General features: G+C 40.3%; 1 protein-coding gene across 4 annotated transcripts in view; it reads right to left on the bottom strand.

Annotated features, from left to right (window-relative positions):
- GTF2E2 (general transcription factor IIE subunit 2) overlaps positions 1 to 11,140 on the bottom strand; it is a 79,683-nt gene extending 68,543 nt beyond the window's left edge. For 3 of the 4 annotated variants that reach the window (XM_047091206.1, XM_047091203.1, XM_047091207.1), the window contains exons 1-2: positions 10,938 to 11,140; positions 2,152 to 2,321 (exon numbers count right to left, since the gene is read on the bottom strand). In XM_047091206.1, coding sequence (XP_046947162.1) covers positions 2,152 to 2,317 — 166 coding nt within the window. In that variant the 5' untranslated portion in view covers positions 2,318 to 2,321; positions 10,938 to 11,140. Of the gene's footprint in view, positions 1 to 2,151; positions 2,322 to 10,431; positions 10,452 to 10,937 lie in introns of those variants that run through there. The other variant, XM_047091204.1, reaches the window with a different exon arrangement.
- Positions 11,141 to 21,594: the final 10,454 nt, after the last annotated feature.

Raw genomic sequence — 21,594 nt, 5'->3', positions numbered from 1 at the left:
GCATTCTGTCTCTCTCTCAAAAATAAACATGAAAAAAAAAAACCTACAAAACATAGCCAGAAGACATAAAAAACCTATATTGATGAAAAGATATCCATGTTCATTGACTGGAAGACTTAATATTGTTAAGATACCAATTCTCCCCAAATTGACTTACAGATTCAATACAATCCCTATAAAAATCACAACTGGCTCTTTTACACATAGGAATGGACAAGGTGTTCTTAAATTTTATTTGAATGCAAAGAATCCAGGAAAAAAACAAAACAATCTTGGAAAAAGAAGAACAAAAGTGAAGACTTCCACTTTCCCTATTCTGATGCTACAGCAATCAAGAGAGTATGGAATTAAGGATAGACATAGAATCAATGGAACCAAACTGAGATTCTAGAAATAAATTCATTCATAGTCAACTGATAATCAACAAGCAGGCCAATGCAAATCAGTGGGAAAAGACAGTCTTTTCAAGAAATGGCGTGGGGACAACTGAATAACCACACACAAAAAGATGAAGTTAGACCCTTATGTTAAACCATACACAAAAAAATCAACTCAAACATATCACAGACCTAAATATAAGGGCTAAAACTATAAAACTCTTACAAGAAAACATAAGAGTAAATTTTCACGACCTTGAGTTAGGCAAAGATTTCCTACATACGACACCAAGAACAAGTGATACTGGATCAAGAAACTGTACTCAGAATCTATAAGGAACTCTTACAAATCAATAGGAAGAAAACAATGAAAAATGGGCAAAAAAATATGAATAGACATTTGTCCCAAGTATGACCCATGAAGAGGCCAAAAAGCAAATGAAATGACGCTCAACATCATTAGTCATTAGGGAACTGCATAGTAAAACCACAATGATACCATTTTACAACCACTAGAATGGCTATAATAAAAAAGACAAGAAATAAGTCTTAACAAGAATAAAAAAAATAGAACCCTCATGCATTGATGGTTAAGAATGGAAAATGGTACAGCCATTTTAGTAACTTCTTAAAAAGTTAAAGCATAAAATTACCACATGACTCAGAAATTCTGTTCTTAGGTCCTCTATCCAAGAGAAAAAAACGAAACCAAAAACAAGTCCACACAAAAGCTTGTACATCAACGTTCATAGCAGAACTATTCATAATAGCCAATAAATGGAAATAATCCAAATGTCCATTAATTCATGAATGGATAAACCAACTGTAGTATACCCATACAGTGGATTACTCTTCAGCAATAAAACAGAATGAAGTACTGATACATGCTACAGATAGATGAATCCTGGACAAAATATCAGCAAATTGAATGCCACAACAAATAAAAAAGATTATACACCAACCAAGAAGGATTTATTCCAAGAATGCAAGGCTGATTTTATCTGAAAAATCAATAAATATAATATGCCATGTTAATAGCATAAACAAAAAGAACATGATCATCTCAATAAATGCTAAGTAGAAGAAGCCACCCACTACACGCCACTTATTGTACAATTCCATTTATGTGAAACATCCAGAAAAAGCAAATATATAGAGAAAGAAAGCTATTGGTTATCTGGGGCTAGGGTGGGAACAAGAAGAGAATGGGCACAAAGCATCTTTTTGGGGTGATGGAAATGTTCTAAAATTGAATTATATCAATAGTTGCACAATTCTCTAAATTTACTAAAAATATTTGAATTGTACATTTAAAATGAGTGAACTATATGATATATAAACTTCAACAAAGTTATTCTCTGAAAAGATAATAACCTAAATTCTAACTACAACACAAGATGATTAATATCTTAAAAGCAATATACTCTCTTATCACTGTATAATGTTGAACTAAAAAATGAACTTGTTGGGGTGCCTGAGTGGCTCAGTCAGTTAAGTGTCCAACTCTTGATTTCGACCCAGGTCATGATCTCATGGTTCATGCTTGAGATTCTCTCTCATTCTCATTCTTTCTTTCTTTCTTTCTCTCTCTCTCTCTCTCTCTCTCTCTCTCTCTCTCCCCCCCCCCATTGTTCCCAGCAAGCAAGTACATGCACACACTCCCTCAAAAAAAAAAAAAAAAAAAAAAAACTTTATAAAAAATGAACTTGCCATGATTAAATAAATGGTTTCCTGAAAAATAAAAACAGTCCTAAACAGTCAATTTTTTACTGACCAGAATTTTGTTTAGAGCCTGATGATCCTCCATGTTCTAGCTTTGCTTTCTTCTTCTTTGATGATGATGATGATGACTCAGAAGATACTGAACGTTTTTCTACTACAGGAGTGGAAAGAGCTCGTTTTTTGAACAGCTCTCGTTCTCTCAACAGGCTTGGATCCATATTTCTGCAAAGATAAAAGTAAATATCTTCAATACAGATTCTAATCACTCAAACCTATAGGCCAAATCCATAGGTCCCAAGAAGAATTACTTCCAAACAAAATTATCTTTTATTATAAGTTCTCCAGTACTTGTTTTAATTCACTTAGTGATTCACTTAACAATCTTCAGTTAGTGCCAGGCACTGTGCTAGGCACTAATAAAGAGAAATAGAATTAGTCTCTAAAGCTCTAGGAACTGCACTGTCCCATATGATACCCACTGGTCACATGTGCCTATGGAACACATGAAATGGAGCTAGAGTTGAAACTTACACACTAGATCTAAAAGATTTAGCACAAAAGAACTTTTAAAACTACTGATGAGATTTTTTAAGTTCATTTTTTTGAGAGAGAGAGAGAGAGAGAGAGCACACAGGGGAAGGGCATAGAGATAGGGAGAGAGAGAATCTGCGCTGACAGCACAGAGCCTGACACAGGGCTCCATCTCATGAACCGTGAGATCAGGACCTGAGCTGATATCAAGAGTTGGACACTTAGCCTACTAAGCCGAGACACCTCATGAGGAGATATTTTATCACATGTTGATGTGATAATATTTTGGATATCCTAGGTTAAAAAAAATATTAAAACTAATTTCCCCCAACTATATGATCATCTCAATAAATGCAGAAAAAGCATTTGACAAAATACAAAATCTGTTCAGGATAAAAACTCTCAACGAAGTGGGTTTAGAGGGAACATATCTCAACATAACATAATAAAGATTAAAATGAAAAACTCAAAGCTCACATCATACTCCATGGTAAAAAAAAGTGAGAGCTTTTTCTCCAAGATCAGGAATAAGACAAGGATGTCCACTCTCACCAGTTTTATTCAATATAGCAGTGGAAGTTCTAGATACAGCAAACAGACAAGAAAAATAAAAAGCATCCAAACTTGTAATGAAAATGTGAAACTGTCATTATTTCCAGAAGACATGATACTATATACAGAAAACCCTAAAGACTCCACCAAAAAATTAGTAAGTGAATTCAGTATAGTTGTAGGATACAAAATTAATGTACAGAAATCTGTTCTGTTCTGTTCCTATACACTAATAACAAAGTAGGAGAAAGAGAAATTAAGAAAACAATCCCATTTACAATTGCACCAAAAAGAATTAAATACTCAGGAATAAATTTAACCAAGGAGATCAAAGACCTACATACACTCTGAAAACTAAAGGACACTGATGAAAGAAACTAAAGGTGAAACAAATAGATATTCCATGCTCATGGATTAGAAGAACATCATTAAAATGTCCTTACTACCCAAAGCAATTTTCAGATTCAATGCAATCCCAATCAAAATACCAATAGCATTTTTCACAAAACTAGAATAAGATAATCCTAAAATTTGTATGAAACCACAAAAAACCCTGAATAGCCAAAAGAATCTTGAAAAAGAAGCACAAAAAACTGGAGGTATCATGATCCCAGGTATCAGGATATACTACAAAGCTACAGTAATCAAACAGTATGGTGCTGACCCAAAAAGAGATACATAGATCAACAGAACAGAAGAGAGAGGCCAAAAATAAACCGACCCTTACTGGTCAATGAATTCATGACAAAGGAAGCAAGAACATACAATGGGAAAAAGAATCTTCAACAAATGGTGCTGGGAAAACTAGACACCTACAGGCAAAAAAGAAACTGAACCACTTTCTTACACCATACACAAAAATAAACTAAAATGGATTAAAGACCAAATGTGAGACCTGAAACCTTAAAACTCCTAAAAGAAAAATACAGACAGTAATCTGCTGGACACTGGCCTTAGCAACACTTTTCTAGATGTGTCGCCTCAGGCAAGGGAAACAAAAGCCAAAATAAACTATTGGGACTTCATCAAAACAAAGAGCTTGTGCACAGCAAAGGAAACCATCAACAAAACAAAAAGATAACCTGCTGAATGGGAGAAGATAACTGCAAATGATATATCTGATAAGGGGTTAATATCCAAAATAAAGAAGTTATATCACACACACACACACACACACACACACACCAAAAAAAACCCCACAAACAATTCAATTAAAAATGCGTAGAGGACCTGAATAGACATTTTTCAAAGATGACATACAAATGGCCAACAGACACATGAAGAGATACTTAATATTACTAATCATCAAGGAAATGCAAATCAAAACCACAATAAGATATCTCCTCACACCAGTCAGAATGGCTGTTATAAAAAAGAAATAACATGTGCAGACAAGGATGTGGAGAAAAAGCAACCCTCATGCACTACCAATGGGAATGCAAACTGGTACAGCCACTGTGGAAAACAGTATAGAGGTTCCAAAAAATTAAAAATAGATATACTATATGATCCAATAATTTCCCTGGTATTTACCCAAAGAAAACAAAAGCACTATCAAAGAGATAAATGCAGCCCTGTTTATGGCAGCATTCTTTACAATCGCCAAGATATGGAAGCAACCCAACTGTATTAACAGATAAATGGACAAAGAAAATAAATGTGGCATGTGTAATGTGTAGACACATATATATGTATACATACGTGTGTATGTATGTATACACATATATGTATACATATATGTATACACATATGTATACACATACATATATGTATACATACACATATATGTGTGTGTGCACACACATACTCACACAATGAACTAGGAGCCACAAAAAGAATGAGATCTTGCCCTCTGAGACAAGGGTGGACCTAGAGGGTATTATACTAAGCAAAATAAGCAGAGAGGTAAATACTATATGATTTCATTTACACATGTCATCTAAAAAACAAATGAACAGACAGACTCTTAAATACAGAGAACAAGCTGGTGGTTGCCAGAGGAGAGGTTGGTGGGGGGATGGGCAAAATAGGTAAAGGGTATTAAAAAGTATAAACTTAAAAATAAATAAAAAGTATAAACTTCCAGTTTTTTTTTTTTTCAAACTTCCAGTTATAAAATAAGTATGTTGCGGAGATGAAAAGTACAGCATTAGGGAATATACTCAATAATAATGCAATAATGTTGCATGGTGACAAACGGTGGCTGTACCTATCACAGAGAGCATTTAGTAATGTATGTAACTGTTGAATCAACATGTTGTACACCTAGGGGTGCCCAGGTGGTTCAGTCAATCGTCCGACTCTTGATTTTGCCTCAGGTCATGATCTCACGGTTTTCACGGGTTTGAGCCCCCCACATCAGGCTCTGTGCTGGCAACACGGAGCCTGCTTGGGACAGAGAATCTCTGTCTTCCCCTTTCCCACTTGTGTTCTCTCTCAAATAATAAAACAAAATAAAAACTTAAAAAAAAATCCTGTATACCTAAAACTAATATAACATTGTATGTCAATTATACTTCAATAAAGACAAATTAAAACTGATTTTTTTTTAATTAAAACATTTTACAGGCCGCCTGGGTGGCTCAGTTGGTTAAGTGTCCAACACTTGGTTTCGGCTCAAGTTGTGATGTTAGTGAGTTCAAGCTTGCATCCAGCTTTGCACTGACCACGTGGAGTCTGCTTGGGATTCTCTCCCTCTCTCTCTGCCCCTCCCCTGCACACATAGGCACACTCTCTCCCTCTCTAACTAAATAAACATGTTTTAAAAACAAATTTTTAAACTACATGTGTGGCTCATGTTTGCAGCTCTCATTGTATTTCTATTGGACAACACTGCTCTAGAAACATCAGACTACTCGGCAGAAGTTAGGAAGCAGATATAGGTTCATTGGGGGAAAAATCATCAGAATCACTTATAAATGAAAAGATGTCTTTTAAAACTGGTGAATTCTTGGGGCGCCTGGGTGGCTCAATGGGTTGAACATCGGACTCTTGATTTCAGCTTAGGTCATGATCCCAGAGTTGTGGGATCAACCTGAGTCAGGCCCCGTGCTGACCGTGGAACCTGCTTAAAATTCTTTCTCTCTCTCTCTTTTTCTCTCTCCCCCTCCCCGCCCCCTCTGCCCCACTCCTCTGCTCCCTCTCACTCTCTCAAAAAACAAAACAAACCAAAAATTTGTTTTTTTAATTAAAAAAAGGGGCACTGAGTGGCTCAGTTGATTAAGCATCTGACTTGATTTCAGCTAAAATCATGATCTCACAGTTCATGAGTTCAATCCCCACATCAGGCTCTGTGGTGATAGCACAGAGCCTGCTTGGGATTCTCTGTCTCCCTCTCTCTTTTCCACACCCCACACTAGCTCTCATATAAACATTAAAAAAATAATACTAATAAAAAATAAATTTAAAAAATTAAATTAAAAAAGACCTGGTGAACTCTATGTCATTGTGTGATAAGAAGGCTTGATTACAATTTGTTAGAAATATCTACAGAAAATTCCTGATTTAGAGGGAGGTGGCACTAGATCTCTTCTTTTGTTTTTTTCCCCAGTTCTAAAACTTCAGAGTCCTAAGCAACTTTAGTACAGCCAGGGAAGCCACAGATCATTCAACAAGTTTTGGGGTTTTTTGGTTTTTTTTAATGTTTATTTTTAAGAGACAGCATGAGCAGGGGAGAGAGAGGGAGACACAGAACTGGAAGCAGGCTCCAGCTGTCAGCACAGAGCCCGACACAGGACTCAAACCCACAAACCTTGAGATCATGACTGAGCTGAAACCAAGAGTGGGCCGCTTAACTAACTGAACCACCCAGGTGCCCCACAAGTATTTTAAAATGTTCCTCTCTTCAGCCACCTGGGTGGCTCAGTCAGCTAAGCAGCCCACTCTTGGGTTTCAGCTCAGGTCACGATCTCACCATTCATGGGTTTGAGCCTCAAGTCGGGCTCCGTGGAGCCTGTTTGGGAGTCCCTCTCTCCCTGCCCTTCCCCTACTCTTGGTCTGTCTCTCAAAATAAATAAATAAACTTAAAAAAAAATTTTTTAGGGGCACCTGGGTGGCTCAGTCGGCTAAGTGGCCAACTCTGGCTCAGATCATGATCTCATGGCTCCTAAGTTCGAGCCCAGCATGGGGCTCTCTGCTATCACTGCAAAGCCCTCTTCAGATCCTCTGTCACCCACTCTCTCTGCCCCTCCCCAGCTCGTGCTCGCCCTCTCTCAAAAATAAATATTAAAAAAATAATAATAAAAAGAATTAAAAAATAAAAATCTCAATCTGTCAAAAAAATTTTTTCTAAATAAATAAAAAATAAAATGTTCTTCTCTTATTTTACAATCCAGTAACTGCACTACTCGGTACTTACCCAAAGAATAGGAAAACTCTAATTTGAAAAGATATATCATCCCTATGTTTATTGCAGCATTATTTACAATAGTCAAATTATGGAACCAGCCCAAGTGTCCATTAGTAGATGAATGGATAAAGAAGATGAGGTACACATAATATATATATACATACATATACACACACGTATGTACACAATGGAGTATTATTCAGCCATAAAAAATAATGAAATCTTGCCATTTGCAACAACACAGATGGATCTAGAGAGTATAATGCTAAGTAAAACAAGCCAGCCAAAGAAAGACAAATACCATATGATTTCACTCATGTGTGGAATTTAAGAAACAAAACAAAGGGAAAAAAAAAAAAAGACAACCCAAAAAAGAGTCTTAACTATAGAGAACAAATTGATGGTTACCAGAGGGGAGGTGGGCAGGGGATGGGGAAAATAGAGAAGGGAATTAACAGTATACTTATCTTTTTGTTTGTTTGTTTGTTTCTTTATTTTGAGAGACCGTGCAAGCGAGAGCAGGGGAGGGGCAGAGAGGGAGAGAATCCCAAGCAGGCTTTGAGTGCTGTCAGCACGGAGCTCCATGAGAGGCTCAAAACCCCCAAACCGTGAGATCATGACCTGAGCCAAAATCAAGAGCCGTATGCTCAACCACCTGAGCCACCCAGGTGCCCCAAAGGTACACTTATGTTGATGAGCATGGAGTAATATATGGAACTGGTGAATCATTATATTGTACACCTGAAACTAATGTAACATTGTACGTTAACTACACTGGAATTGAAATTTTAAAAAGTTCCTCTCTTCAGACTCATAAGCACAGGATAAACTGATGGTTGCCAAAGGAGGGATTGATGGGGGATATGAAAATGGGCAAAATGGGTGAAAGGGAGTAGGCTATCGAGGCCTCCAGTTAAGGAAAGAATAAATCACCAGGATGAAAAGTTTAGCACAGGGAATAGAGTCAATGGTACTATAACAGCACTGTATGGTGACAGATGGTAGCTACACTTCTGGCGAGCACAGCATAAAGCACAGAGTTGTACAAATCACTATTCATCACTATGCTGTATATTTGAAGCTAATGTAACATTGTGTGTCAATTATACCTCTATAAAGAAAAAAAGTTCCTCTCTTGTTTGAACTCTCCTAGAACACCATGGAGTCTAGGAAGCACACAAACTGACCACGTAAATGATTTCTGCATTCTTCACAAGTAGGGAAGGAAGGTCTGGGAGGAAAAAGATTGTATCTTAATTTTGAAAGCCTTCATGCACAGAGTAGCTCAATAAATATTTGTTAAATGAATAACGAACACAAAAACACCTTTAGATTGCTCTAGCCTCGTTACAGGTTTCACAGGCCTTTATTAAATGTCTTGTGTTTGTGGCCTCAATCTTTGTGTACTTGTCTTGTGTTTGCATAACTCCCAAGCTTTGAAGGGTTCTGGAAGATAAACCCTTGCCTTCACGCAGCTTAAGCTGAAGAACATGAAAGGATTGAGCACCTCACTTAAAAAGCAATGGATAAAATGTGACTCAGAGTGGTAAAAGTTAAAAATGTAATAAGCACTGATAAGAAACAATCAGAGTAAACTTTGAGTGAGAGTCACAAGCACTGGAATCCAAGGACCTGACTTCTCTCAGTACTCCTCTCTAAACTGCAACATGACCCTAGGCAATCCACTAGACCTAAATCCAATTTTATCATAGGCAAAATGAAGACACCAATACTGTCTACATCTAGCCCAACTTTATAAATTTTTTTTTTCAACGTTTATTTATTTTTTTGGGGGACAGAGAGAGACAGAGCATGAATGGGGGAGGGGCAGAGAGAGAGGGAGACACAGAATCGGAAACAGGCTCCAGGCTCTGAGCCATCAGCCCAGAGCCCGACGCGGGGCTCGAACTCACGGACCGCGAGATCGTGACCTTAGCCCAACTTTAAAATGAGATATGAAAAGCATTTTTTTTTTAAATAAAGCAATACAAGTATATGTTATTTCAGTGTTACTATTCTGGGTTGGATCTGAAAAAAAATGATTATACCAGGGTGAGGAAGGTGGGCGACAGTCCTGAGGAGGGGAGGGAAAGTGTGAGAGAAAAAAGGAGAAATCGCAAGTGATAAAGTGGGGGCAACAAGCCTAAAACAGAAAATATGTGTAGATGTTTATTTCACCTCGTAAAGACAGGTAATTAAACCAAGCTTTTAATCATGATTTCAACACACTTAAATAAGAGCCTTACAGTTCACAAAAACCCTAAATCTTTACAGCATTTGAGCCTCACAACTCTTTGAGACGAAACCTGTTAGTTTTACTCCTTATTTTAATCTGTGAAATCTGAAGTGAAGAGGTACAGTTAAGGTCACACAGCTGTAAGTACCTAGGCCAGGACATGAATACCCTGCCTACTAAATCAAATGCGTCCTACTCCAGACCTGAAATGCTGGTAAAGGCCTCTAAAACAAAGGCGACCTGTGTGACACGGGTACCATTCAATGGCACCTAGAGCAAAAGACTTAATGTCCTCTTTCTCACCATCGCATGCTCCACCTAACTTTTCCTCCTTTTTTTCAGACTACTCAAACAATTTGTCCTGTTTTACATACACTGACTCAGGTAGTAGACAGGATACATCACCATGCCCATTTTCCGTAACAACAACAAAAATCATCAGCACAACTCGGGGATCAAGTGTTCCTCCATGGATGGTCACTGAGAAGCCAAAACTTAAATCAGAACCTTCTGGCTCGAAATCACACGTTCTTTCCACGGTATCGTTCGATTTTTCTTCAACCTTTCTACTTTTCCTTCTTTCCCTGCGTAAGCCCCAGAGCGGCCCCTGGCACCTAAGAATACTGCTAAGAACAGTCAGCAAGGTATGAAATGAGACTGCCTACCTCTTAAATGACAGGAATGTAGGGTCGGACGAAAAGGTACCGTAGCGTTTTGATTTGGAACAGGTCTTTAGACTTTGCAGACAACAACTGTAATAACTGAAGTTTAGGAATCATTACAAACCAAGTCTCCAACAGGCAGCTTAAAAAAAAAAAAATCGTGAAGATGCATCTAAATCACAGCCTTTAGCTGGACACCGTGGTTCCCCAAACTCCACACACGTTTCGCTCGGCTACTGTTAATGTAAAGTCGGAGGCTAAGAAGAGACACAATCAGCTCTTCGACTGCCAGTATCCTCTCTTTACAACCCAAAAGTTTGCTCAATGGACCTCCGGCCTAAAAGACAATGCCCCCAAGAAGTTGTTACTGTGTTTAGTGTTTCGCGCAGAGAACCGCGGCCCCCAGCCTCCGGAGAGATGGAAGACTAGCTCGCCGCTCGGGAGGAGGCGGTCCTGAGGAACAACAGGCCGGGGCTCCGCTCCCCTCACCCGGCGGCTGCAGCCCCTACCTGAGCGAGGAGGGCCACCCCCACGCGACCGGCCGCCGCCTCCCAGCGCCTCCACCTCGACCAGCCGCCCACGCCCGCGTGGCCACCGCTTCCTGCTTCTCGTCAGCGCCCCCGCCTGCCCGTACGCACTCCCAGCGCAGCCCCGCCAGGCCGGGGTCTCGGCACTGGCGGCAGCGGCAGCTGCAGCTAAGGCAGCGCGACTCGGCCCCGGACTCCGCCCGCCACTTCCTGATCAGGCTACTAGGAGCTCAGTCCCGGCAGGCACCGCGGCGCCCCCGCCGCCGAGAACGCGCATGCGTCATCACGTGCGCCGACCGGGGTACCGCGGGCAGGCAATCAGCCGTCTGGGGCGTCCTGGATTTCTAAAACAACTAGGGGTTAGGGGGGCGGGGCGGAGAATGAGACAAGTGGCTTGAGAGTAGCCATTGCTAAAAGAAGAATCTTTCCTTTGCAGAAGTTTAAAGCTACCAGATCCTCCTCCAGCGTGCTCTGGAATCTGTTTAACCCAAGTGGCAATGCGATCTTTCAAGTTATTGAGTATCTACCAGGTGTTTTGTACTTTTTATCGAATGCTAGTCACCAGCACCTAAGTCACCAGTTCCAGCTGTCTTACAAGTGAGGAAACTACAGGCCCAGTGAAGCTAAATGACTTGCTCAACACAGCACAGCTAGCAAAGGCAAATACGAACGTGGAGCCTGGCTTCTAAAATTCACGCCTATGAAAACCCCTAGAAAAGGATTTCGAATTCGGAAGCAACTTAAAGAGGTAGGAATAAAGCCACGAAAAAGATAATTGACGTTACCCACAGCCATAATTGTATTAGAGTGTGTCAAATTTCTGTGGCCTTTCACTCTTATTATGTATTAGAGTGTGTCGAAGTTCCTGTGGCTGTCATTCCACTCTTATAACCTAAAGCGGCATCAAAGCCAGTGCTCAACTATTCTGTATCTAGTGTTTAATTACTTAGTACTGGTTAGTCAAATACTTAACCTGTGCCTCAGTTTTCTCACCTGAGAAATGGGAATAATAATTGTACTACCATAATGGGGTACTTGCATTGGACTGTTGTGAAGATTAAATGAGATAATACATAAATTTTTATTCAAAATTTGGAAATAAAGCCAAAAGGTGATTTGTTTGTGGCTTTTTGAAATTAGTTTCATCCTAGAGGATTTTCTAATAAACCCACTTGATGTTCATCTGAGGCCCTCAGGAAATGTAACTTTGCTGGAATAGTACAACCCAGTAAGTCAGAGATTGGTTAAAAAAAAAAACACACGACAACAACTAATGAGTAATAGGGAGAAGGAGCAGGCACCAAGTGAAAAATAGAGACATGGCTATTTGTAATATACTTGAAGCCTCCACCATTGATGTTTAAACTTTTTTTTTAATGTTTGTTTATTTTTGAGAGAGAGAGAGGGACAGAACACAAGTGGGGGAGGGGCAGAGAGAGAGGGAGACACAGAATCCAAAGCAGGCTCCAGGCTCTGAGCTATCAGCACAGAGCCCAACAGGGGGCTCAAACCCACAAACCCATGACCTCAGCCAAAGTGGGACGCTCAACCAACTGAGCCATCCAGGTGCCCCACCACCACTGGTGTTTAAATAAATATTTATAATAATTCAGACCACCTACATATTGGCAGCCTCAGTACTTCCAGGTTAGTGTCAAATTTTATGAAGAATGATCCAAGCTACTAATGTAATAGCAATTCATGTCTTACCTCATGAATGAATATAATACCCTGCATACTCTTTGGTGGGAAGTATGGTGACTTCTTTTTGTTTTGTTTTTTTTAATTTTTCAAATGTTTACTTTTGAGGGAGAGAGTGCAAGTGGGGTAGGGGCAGAGAAGAGGTAGAGAGAGAATCACAAGCAGACTCTGTGCTGTCAGCGCAAAGCCCAAAATGGGGCCTGAACTCACGAACCCTGAGGTCATGACCTGAGCCAAAGTCAGACACTCAAACAACAGAGCCATCCAGGCACCCCATCAGAGAAATGTAATTTGCATATTTTATGAAACACTGTTCTGTCCTAACCTACTACCCCAACTCAGTATAATCACAGGATTCTAATATAGTGAATTAATGTTTTTACTATTTTATTTAAATTGTGATATATAACAAAATTTGCCATTTCAACCATTTTATTTGCTTTTAATTATTATTTTCTTTTAGAGAGTGTGCAATTGGGGGAGGGGGCAGAGGGAGAGAAAGAGAGAATCTTAAACTGAGTGTGGAGCCCAATGCAGGGCTTAATCCCATGACCCTGGGATCATGACCTGAGCTGAAATCAAGAGTTGAGCACTCAACTGACTGAACCACCCAGGCACTCCTCAACCATTTTAAAGTATATAATTTGGTGGCATTAACTACATTCGTAATCTAGTACAACCATCATTACGGTTTCAAAAATTTTTCATCACCCCAAACAGAAACTTTGTACTCATGAAGCAATAACCTGCCATTCCTTCCTCCCTCCAGCTCCCAGTAATTCCTAATCTACATTCCATCTCTATGAATTTGCCCTAATTCTACATATTTTATACAAGTAGAATAATACAATATTTGTCTCTTACTGTCTGGCTTATTTCACTTAATATAATGTTTTCAAGGAACATCCATGTTGTAGCATGTATCAGAACTTTATTCTTTTTTATGTAGCAGTTTAATTTTACAACTTAATTTTTCACATTATGTAATTGCTTGGGAGAGGAAAACTGAAGACAAATAAGTTTCCTTCATTCTACCATCAAATAATAATTGCCTTTCAACTCCCCTCACCTGTTACTCTATCTCAACACATGAAATAGATACCTAAATTCTCAAAATAGCCAAATTAGCAAATTTAGCTTAGAAAAGCAAATTAATTCACATCCACACAATCAAAAGCTAAAGTAAGTATTTTGCTTATCACCTGTCCTGGATTTCCCTACCATTAACTGTTTCTGCTCCATTAGAGTCTTTTCCCCCAGCCTTCTTAGCCTACCCAACCCTGTAAGTATCTTCCCAGGTCCCTGCTTCCTTCTCAAACATTCATCCCATAAAGGAGGAATAGTCTTTTTTCCCCTACCTCATTGTAAGTTTTCCAGCAGGGGCCCTGTAATTAGACTAATAAAAGATAAATTAACAAAAGAAAGACAAACAAGTTTATTAATGAGCATCACACATACACATGGGAGTACCTGGAGATGAGTAACTCAAAGGGGTGGCTAGAACTTGAGCTTATTTAGCATTTTAACAAAAGAACAATAACAAAAGAACTGACTAGCTCAGTCAGTAGAGCATGTATCTCTTGATCTCAGGGTTGTAGCTTCAGACCCCATATTGGGTATAGAGATTACTTAAAAATGAAATCCTTGGGGCACCTGGGTGGCTCGGTTAAGTGTTCCAACTTCAGCTCAGGTTGCAGTCTCACAGTTCATGAGTTCAAGCCCCACATCAGGCTCTGCTGGCAGCATAGAGCCCATTTCGGATTCTCTGTCCCCGCCCCCTGCCCTCCCCCCACCCCCCATCTCTCTCAAAAATAAAGAGATATTTAAGAAATAAAGTCCTTAAAAAAATAAAGTTGTCTCCAGTGACTAAATTTGTCCTTCTTGGTAGAGAGAGTAGGGAGAATACTTTTTTTTTTTTTTTGGAGAACACCTTTATAATTTATTTTCTACTTTTAGGCTAATAGAAGGGAGGGTATAAAGCTTTCTAATATCTGCTTCTCAATTATCTTAAGTTCAAAATAATCTTTATGTCTAAGGGGCATATTTTGTGGAGTATATTCTGCTACCCTACATTCCTCATGCTCACAAAATTTCTCCAAAAAGAAAACATATGCTATTGCCTCCATCTAGTAACTTTTACTCTGCAGGGGTTAAAATACTGGCCTTGGAGCCAGATAGAACTGGCCTGAATCTCTGCTCCATCATTTACTAGTCCTATGACCTTGAGCCAGCACTTGATCTCTCGAATCCTCATTTGTGATGGAAGGATTGTCTTAGTCAGTTTGGGTGGCTATAACAAATTACCACAGACTGGGTGACTGGCTTAAACAACAAACATTTATTTCTCCAAGTTCTGGAGGAAAGTGCAAGCTCAAGTTACCAGCAGGTGTGGTATCTGGTGAGAACCTGCTTCCTGGTTTGCTGATGGCTGCCTTTTTTGCTGTGTCCTCACAAGGTTGGGGGTGGAGGGTGGGTGTGTGAGAGAGAGAAAGAAAGGAAGGACACAAACAAGCTCTCTCCTGTCTCTTGTTATAAAGCACTAATCCTATCATGAGCGCTCCACCCTCTCAACCTAATTATCTCCCAAAGGCCCCACCTCCTAATACCAGCCCATTGGGGGTTAGGTTTCAACATACAAATTGAGGAGGAGCCCATAAGGAGAGTTAAAATGAGATAATAAATATAAAGCCCTCGCCACAGTATGTGAACTATAGCAAGTAATCAGTAAATTATAGCTATTATTATTATTATTATTACTTATTAGAACCCAATTCTCCAATTAAACTCTTTTCAAAGGTCACCGATCTGGCTTTCCCAATTGCCAAACCCAATGGCATCTGTGGTAGATTGTGTAATTGTTCATAATTATTCACCTCCTCTTCCTGAACACAAGAGTGGCATGTGACTTGCTTTGGCTAATGGAATGTGAACAGTGTAAGGGTTAAATTGTATTGTAGGGCTAACCTGTAGCCTTAAGAAATAACAGCTTTGTTTTAACACTGTAGATTAAGAGATAATAGCCTTGTCCTATCAATCAAGGGAACAAAAGTTCAAGGAAAATCAACTGGATTAGTGTTTGGATTGGGGCAAGGGCATGTCTGAACTGTTTCCACCCCCATCTGGGAACTATTTCTTTGTTCTGTTCCCAGGTGATGATGTGGTCAGCTATAAAAACTCTGTACCCCAGCTGTTCGAGACCGCACTCTGGTCAAGAGTGTCTGTCCCGATCGGTTGGCCTTGTCTCTTATTGCAATAAACTTTGTTGTGACTGTCACTGGTGCCCGTAGCATTCTGTTTCAGGAGTCGTGTGGAAGCAACAAACAGAATGACATATGTGACATCCAAGGAGATTTAATTAAGAGCTAGCTTTAAAAAAACACTGTCTTGCTTTCCCTTTGCCACAAGACACTACCATATTCCAGATTGGGGCACTTTGTCAACCTGATCCTGGAATGAAGATGATACGAAGCATAAGTGTGGCCCATCCGTAATAAACACGTCGCATGAGTGAGGAATAAACTTGATGGTTGAAAGCCACTGAATTCCTCCCCAACCTGATACAGTGTGAGTTCACTGACACTTTTTAGCTTTTGCTCCTATAAAGCTATGAAGCTGAGTACCACCCTGTGTCTTATTGACTTCAAGACTCTTCGTAAGTGGTCAACTGGTATTCTGACACCACATCTATAGTTAGTCTCTACTTTCAACACCATCCTTTTCTGACATAGTTAGCTATCCCAATAACCCCTTGCCTGGCAGTGTCCTCACTGTCTTCCTGATAAGGAGATATACAGATAGTATATCCATCAGATCTATCTAATGCCACCCTTTACCTTATGCTTTTGACAAGGTGGACTCCTGGACTCATTCTCATCCTTTGAATTCACTCCTTCGTTAGGAGCAATTTGTTGGATCTAATCCCTTTTGAGTACTTTAACCTGATCTCTGAGTCCTGACTAACCCCTTTCACCTCTGCCTTTGGAAGGAGCTTCTTACCTACCAGGGTGCTCAACTCTACCCAAAAGTCCCATCCCATCCACAGAAATCTATAGCCCCCTTTTCATCCAGTCCCTTCCTCTTCATCTGAGATTCAGGCTAGTCTCCTTTAAACACATCCACAAAGCTGGGTGTTGAACCACCACTCTCTCTAGGTAACTTTCTTAAAAATAATACTTTGCCCAGACATATATCTCTATTATAAAGTCCTATCACCTCTGAAGGACCTACATCCCAACCTCAACTGCTTTCCAATATCATCTCCAGTCCCTTTGATGTAGTGCTCCAATCATCATGCCCATCACCTCATGCCATATTCTCCCCACTCAACAAATGCCATGATCTAGGTTCTACCCTAGTGCTATTTGGACACACAGATGAACAATACAAAGTTCCTACCCTAATGGAGCTATTTTAGTGGGGAAGATGGACATACATACACACTCACAAATATATCTATATACCTGTATCTATATGTAGACATATAAAATGTGTATTTGTATATATAAATATATAAATTATGTATTTGTATAAATATACATTTGTTAGTTTGTATATTCATATAAATGAAAAATAGGACATAATGTTGGATAACAATATGAAGAATATGAAAGGACCAGAGGATAGGGATTGATAGAATCAGAAAAAGCAGCTCTGATAAAGTGAGAATTGAGCAGAGAACTGAAGAGGAAAGGTGAATCATGGGAGGAGAGGGGGTGGAGAGAGTTTTTTTAGGTAGAGCAAACTGATGCTTTTTTTGAGGAACTGAGAAAAAGCCAGTGTAGAACAGAGCAAATCTTATAAAGCCTTGCAAGCCATTATAAGGACTTTCACTTAAGGAGTGAAGTCAAGGATGACTGCAAATCTTGGCTTTGAGTAATTGAATGAATGGTGATCCATTCAATGAGATGGGCTGCGCTGGAAAAGAAGCAAGTTTGGAGGAGGAAATTGTTTTGTTTGGCCACATTAAGCTGATAATACCTATCAGACATCTAGGTAGAGTTGTGGGGTAAGAAGTTGGCTGTAGGAGTCAGCCTAGAGATAGTATTTAAAGCCATGGAACTGGATCAGGTCATCTACCAAGAAAATGCAGAGAGATAAGAAAAGGCCAAGCAATGAGCTTTAGGACACTCCAAGTAAGACCACCAAGGGAGCTGAGAAGAAGGTGTCAGTGAAGGAGATAGAGAACCAAGAGGGAATGGGTATACCAGAAGGCAAGTGAAGAAATTTCGAGAAAAGAAAGGGTTGACCAAATGTCAAATACTGGTGAGAGGTCATACATGATGAAGCTTGAGAATTAACAGTTAGCAGAATTAACCATTTTATATCATCATTTCATACCATGTAGTCATTAATGACCTTCACTAGGGCAGTTTCCATAATATGGATGAATGCCTGAGAACTGAGGGAGGAGACAGAATGTCCAGACAATTCTTTTAAGGTTTTGCTAGAAATAGATGCAAAATAATAAAGCAAGAGAGGATACAAGGTCAAGGAAGGATTTGGGTTCAATGGGAGTTAAGGTACCCGAGTTGTGTATGTTAATGGTTCTTATCCAATGAAGAAAGAGAAACTTATGATGCAGAGACAAAAGGAAAGTCCTCAAGTCCAAAGCCTCCTTGGACCCCTCAGTGTGGGTTGCTCATGCCCATGGTTTGCTCCATAGCTCCTAGTGCTTTCCCTATCACAGCTCTGACTACACTGTTCACTTGTCAGTTTTCCCTCCCCATAATAGGCAAACTTGGTGAATGGACAGGGCTACATTTAGGAAGAAAAGCCCATGTTTGTCTGAGGACAACAAAGAGGATGTGTACACGTTTAATGTACTTCTAACGTGTACACATTAGATGAGCCTCTTTGGCAGCAGAGGCCATTCACAGAGCCAGAGACCAAAGGCCAAAGGTGCAGAACTTTTAGGCTTCAAAGCACTTTGTGCCTCCTCCCCTTCCTCCCTACTCCTCAACTGGAGCTTCTGGTTTTGAGCGGAAGGTGTCTGCTTCTTTTGTGACCCAAAGCTTCTATCTGCTCTGAGGCCTGGCTTATAGGAGCATAACAAATATTTGTAGAATTTTAAACCTGTCTGTCCCATTGTTTCCTTAACTCTACTTCCCCTTTCTCTTCTCTATCATAATAGAGATCTATTGATCGATCTATCAAACCTATGATGTCTGAAAAAAAATCTGATGCTCTCATCGAAATCTTTCCCCTGTTGAACATAAAATTTCATAGAACACTCACTTTAGTCAAGATCACTATGCAGCACGAAATACCACACATCCCCCTTTTGCTGAATTAATTGTTGCTACTTCTTTACCAATTACTAGTAATTGGTGTGTTTGTATGTGTGGAGCTGCCTCCCTAAAAACATGTATTGTAATATCAAATCAGAAGATTGCCCCCTGCTTGCTGACAATACCAACCTAGAATCAACCTCTGCTTTCTGATACTTTCCCCAAAGTTACCCAATGGAAGTCCATATCCTATAATGGGTTCTCTGTTAGAACTCTTGCTGAGAGGCATCTGGGTGGCTCAGTTGGTTAAACAACCGACTTCAGCTCAGGTCATGATCTCATGGTTCATGAGTTTGAGCCCCACATCAGGCTCTGTGCTTGACAGCTCAGAGCCTGGAGCTTGCTTCAGATTCTGTGTCTCCCTCTCTCTCTCTGTCTCTATCCTGCTCACGCTCTCTCAAAAATAAACATTAAAAAATCTCTTGCTAGGGTGCTTGGGTGGCTTAGTCGCTTAAGTGTCTGACTCTTGGTTTCAGCTCACGTCATGATCTCACAGTTTCGTGGGTTCAAGCCCCATGTCCAGCTCTGCGCTGTCAGTGCAGAGCCTGCTTGGGATTTTGTCTCTGCCTGTCCCCCAGTCACGCTCTCTCTCAAATAAAAAACAAAAACAAAAACAAAAAACCTCTTGCTGAGGCATCCTATGACCCCATGTCACCCCTTCCTGCAATAAGTAACAAACCCAACTTGTCCAACAACAGGGGTTCCTTTGGTCCTTGGCTAAAAAACATTGACTCTCCTGTGTATTCCTGTAGCTTTCCGAAGTCTTTAGGCTCAGTGGCCTCCTATGTACCATTCCTTTCTCCTTCAAGCTCGCTCCCCGTGGCTTTACTCCTGCTCCATCTCTTTCCTCTGAGGTGTTGGCCCCTTATCTCCCTCAGTGTGGGCAATATTGACACTCTGGCCTCCTCTCTCTCAACATGCCTTCTCGCCTTAAGGGTTATATATGTATGTGTGTGTGTGTGTGTGTGTGTGTGTGTGTGTGTGTATACACATACAAATATGTATATACATACTGGGAGCTTTAACTATGACCTCCAAGTGTGTAATTCACAAATTTGTCTCCCTAGTCCTGACTTTTCTCCTAAACTTCATCTTTTCCATATCCAGATAAATACTGGGACCACAAATCCAAAACTTAGCATCTGCCCTCTTAAACAACTTTCTCCACCTGTTGGGATTTTATGAATGATCCATTAATGGTGTCATATTTCTCCCAGTCCCTTATGCAGTAAACTTCAGGGCTAGTTTTGACTCTTCCCTATTCCTCAAGCCCTAAATTCAACCAGTTCACAAATCCTGTTGATTCTTCTGTTGCAAATTTTCTTGTATACATCCCTTCCCATTCCCAATGCCACCGCCCCAATCCAAACCTTTTGTTACCTCACACAGTCTCAGCTTCATTTCTGATCTCCCACCCTACTCTCCACTTTTTTCCTGTTTTCACTTTTTTTAAATGTTTATTTTTGAAGGTGCGGGGGACAGGGGCAGAGAGAGGGAAACAGGATATGAAGTGGGCACCGCACTGATGGCAGAGAGCCTGATGTGGGGCTCAAACCATGAACCATGAGATCATGACCTGAGCCGAAGTCCGACGCTTAACCAACTGAGCCACCCAGGTGCCCTTCCCTATTTCTACTTTAATCTTCCAATCCCACTTTGATGGCATTTCCTTTCACCATTTTTAAATTATTATCACTTTTTGCAAGTAGGCTTCGTGCCTAGTGCAGAGCCCATCACGGGGCTTGAACTCACGACCCTGAAATCAAGACCTGAGCTGAGATCAAGAGTTGGATGCTTAACCGACTGAACCACCCAGGTACCCCATCACCATCTTTAATGATTCCTTATGGCTAATCTTTTCATCCATTTATCAAGGTCCTCTCCAAACAGCATGTTCTAATTCTCTACTGTCATCTTCCACCACTCTCATTCATTCAAAACTATGGGGCATTTTAGTAAACAGTGAAAATACACAGTGGAGCATGCTCCCTGTCTTTGAAAGGAGCAAAGGAAGAGATACATGGGCAAATAATGGCAATGCAACAAGTTCTAGAATAGATAAGCTTTCTTGCAATTCAAGATTGTTTTAGGAAATAAAGCTACTAGTCACAGCTCTTAAACATTGGAAATTCACATAGGGTAATTTAAGTAGAACGAAATGTATCCTATATAGGGTGGCTCACAGAAGGGCTGATGATCCAGGCTGAGGCTAAGCAGCTACAACCATGGTGGCCAGAATGATTCAGAAATGGTCCAGTGAGTCCACCATTGCTGCCATGGGGTTCTAGCCACCATAGCTAGAAACTGACATGGGAAGGACTGGTACTGCTGCCAGACTGCCCCTTGATATTGTTGCCACAGCTGCCATCACCTACTACTGGAATGGATTCTCCTATCCCTATTTCTTTGCATCACTGATTTGAGTAGTCAGGGGTAGGTGCATCTGATTGGTCAAGCCTATATCATGTGCCGTCTCCCCAGCTGCAAGGGAGCCTGGGAAAACATGCATCTGGCATTTTCAGGTTTATATGGGGGAAATGGGCTTTGTCTCCAAGGCTCATTAAAGTTGGGATTCCCCAAACTTAAGGAATCTAGATGCTGAACAGCCAAAAGGGACAAATGTCTGCTACTACAACTTACAGATGAAGAAT

Source organism: Lynx rufus, unplaced genomic scaffold (genome assembly GCF_022079265.1).
Source record: "Lynx rufus isolate CCGP_SWC_20201006 ecotype Redwood Valley unplaced genomic scaffold, mLynRuf1.p SCAF_3, whole genome shotgun sequence".
NCBI lineage: Eukaryota > Metazoa > Chordata > Mammalia > Carnivora > Felidae > Lynx > Lynx rufus.
The sequence above is the reverse complement of the archived record's forward strand: the minus strand, read 5'-3'. Positions and strand labels throughout refer to the sequence as shown.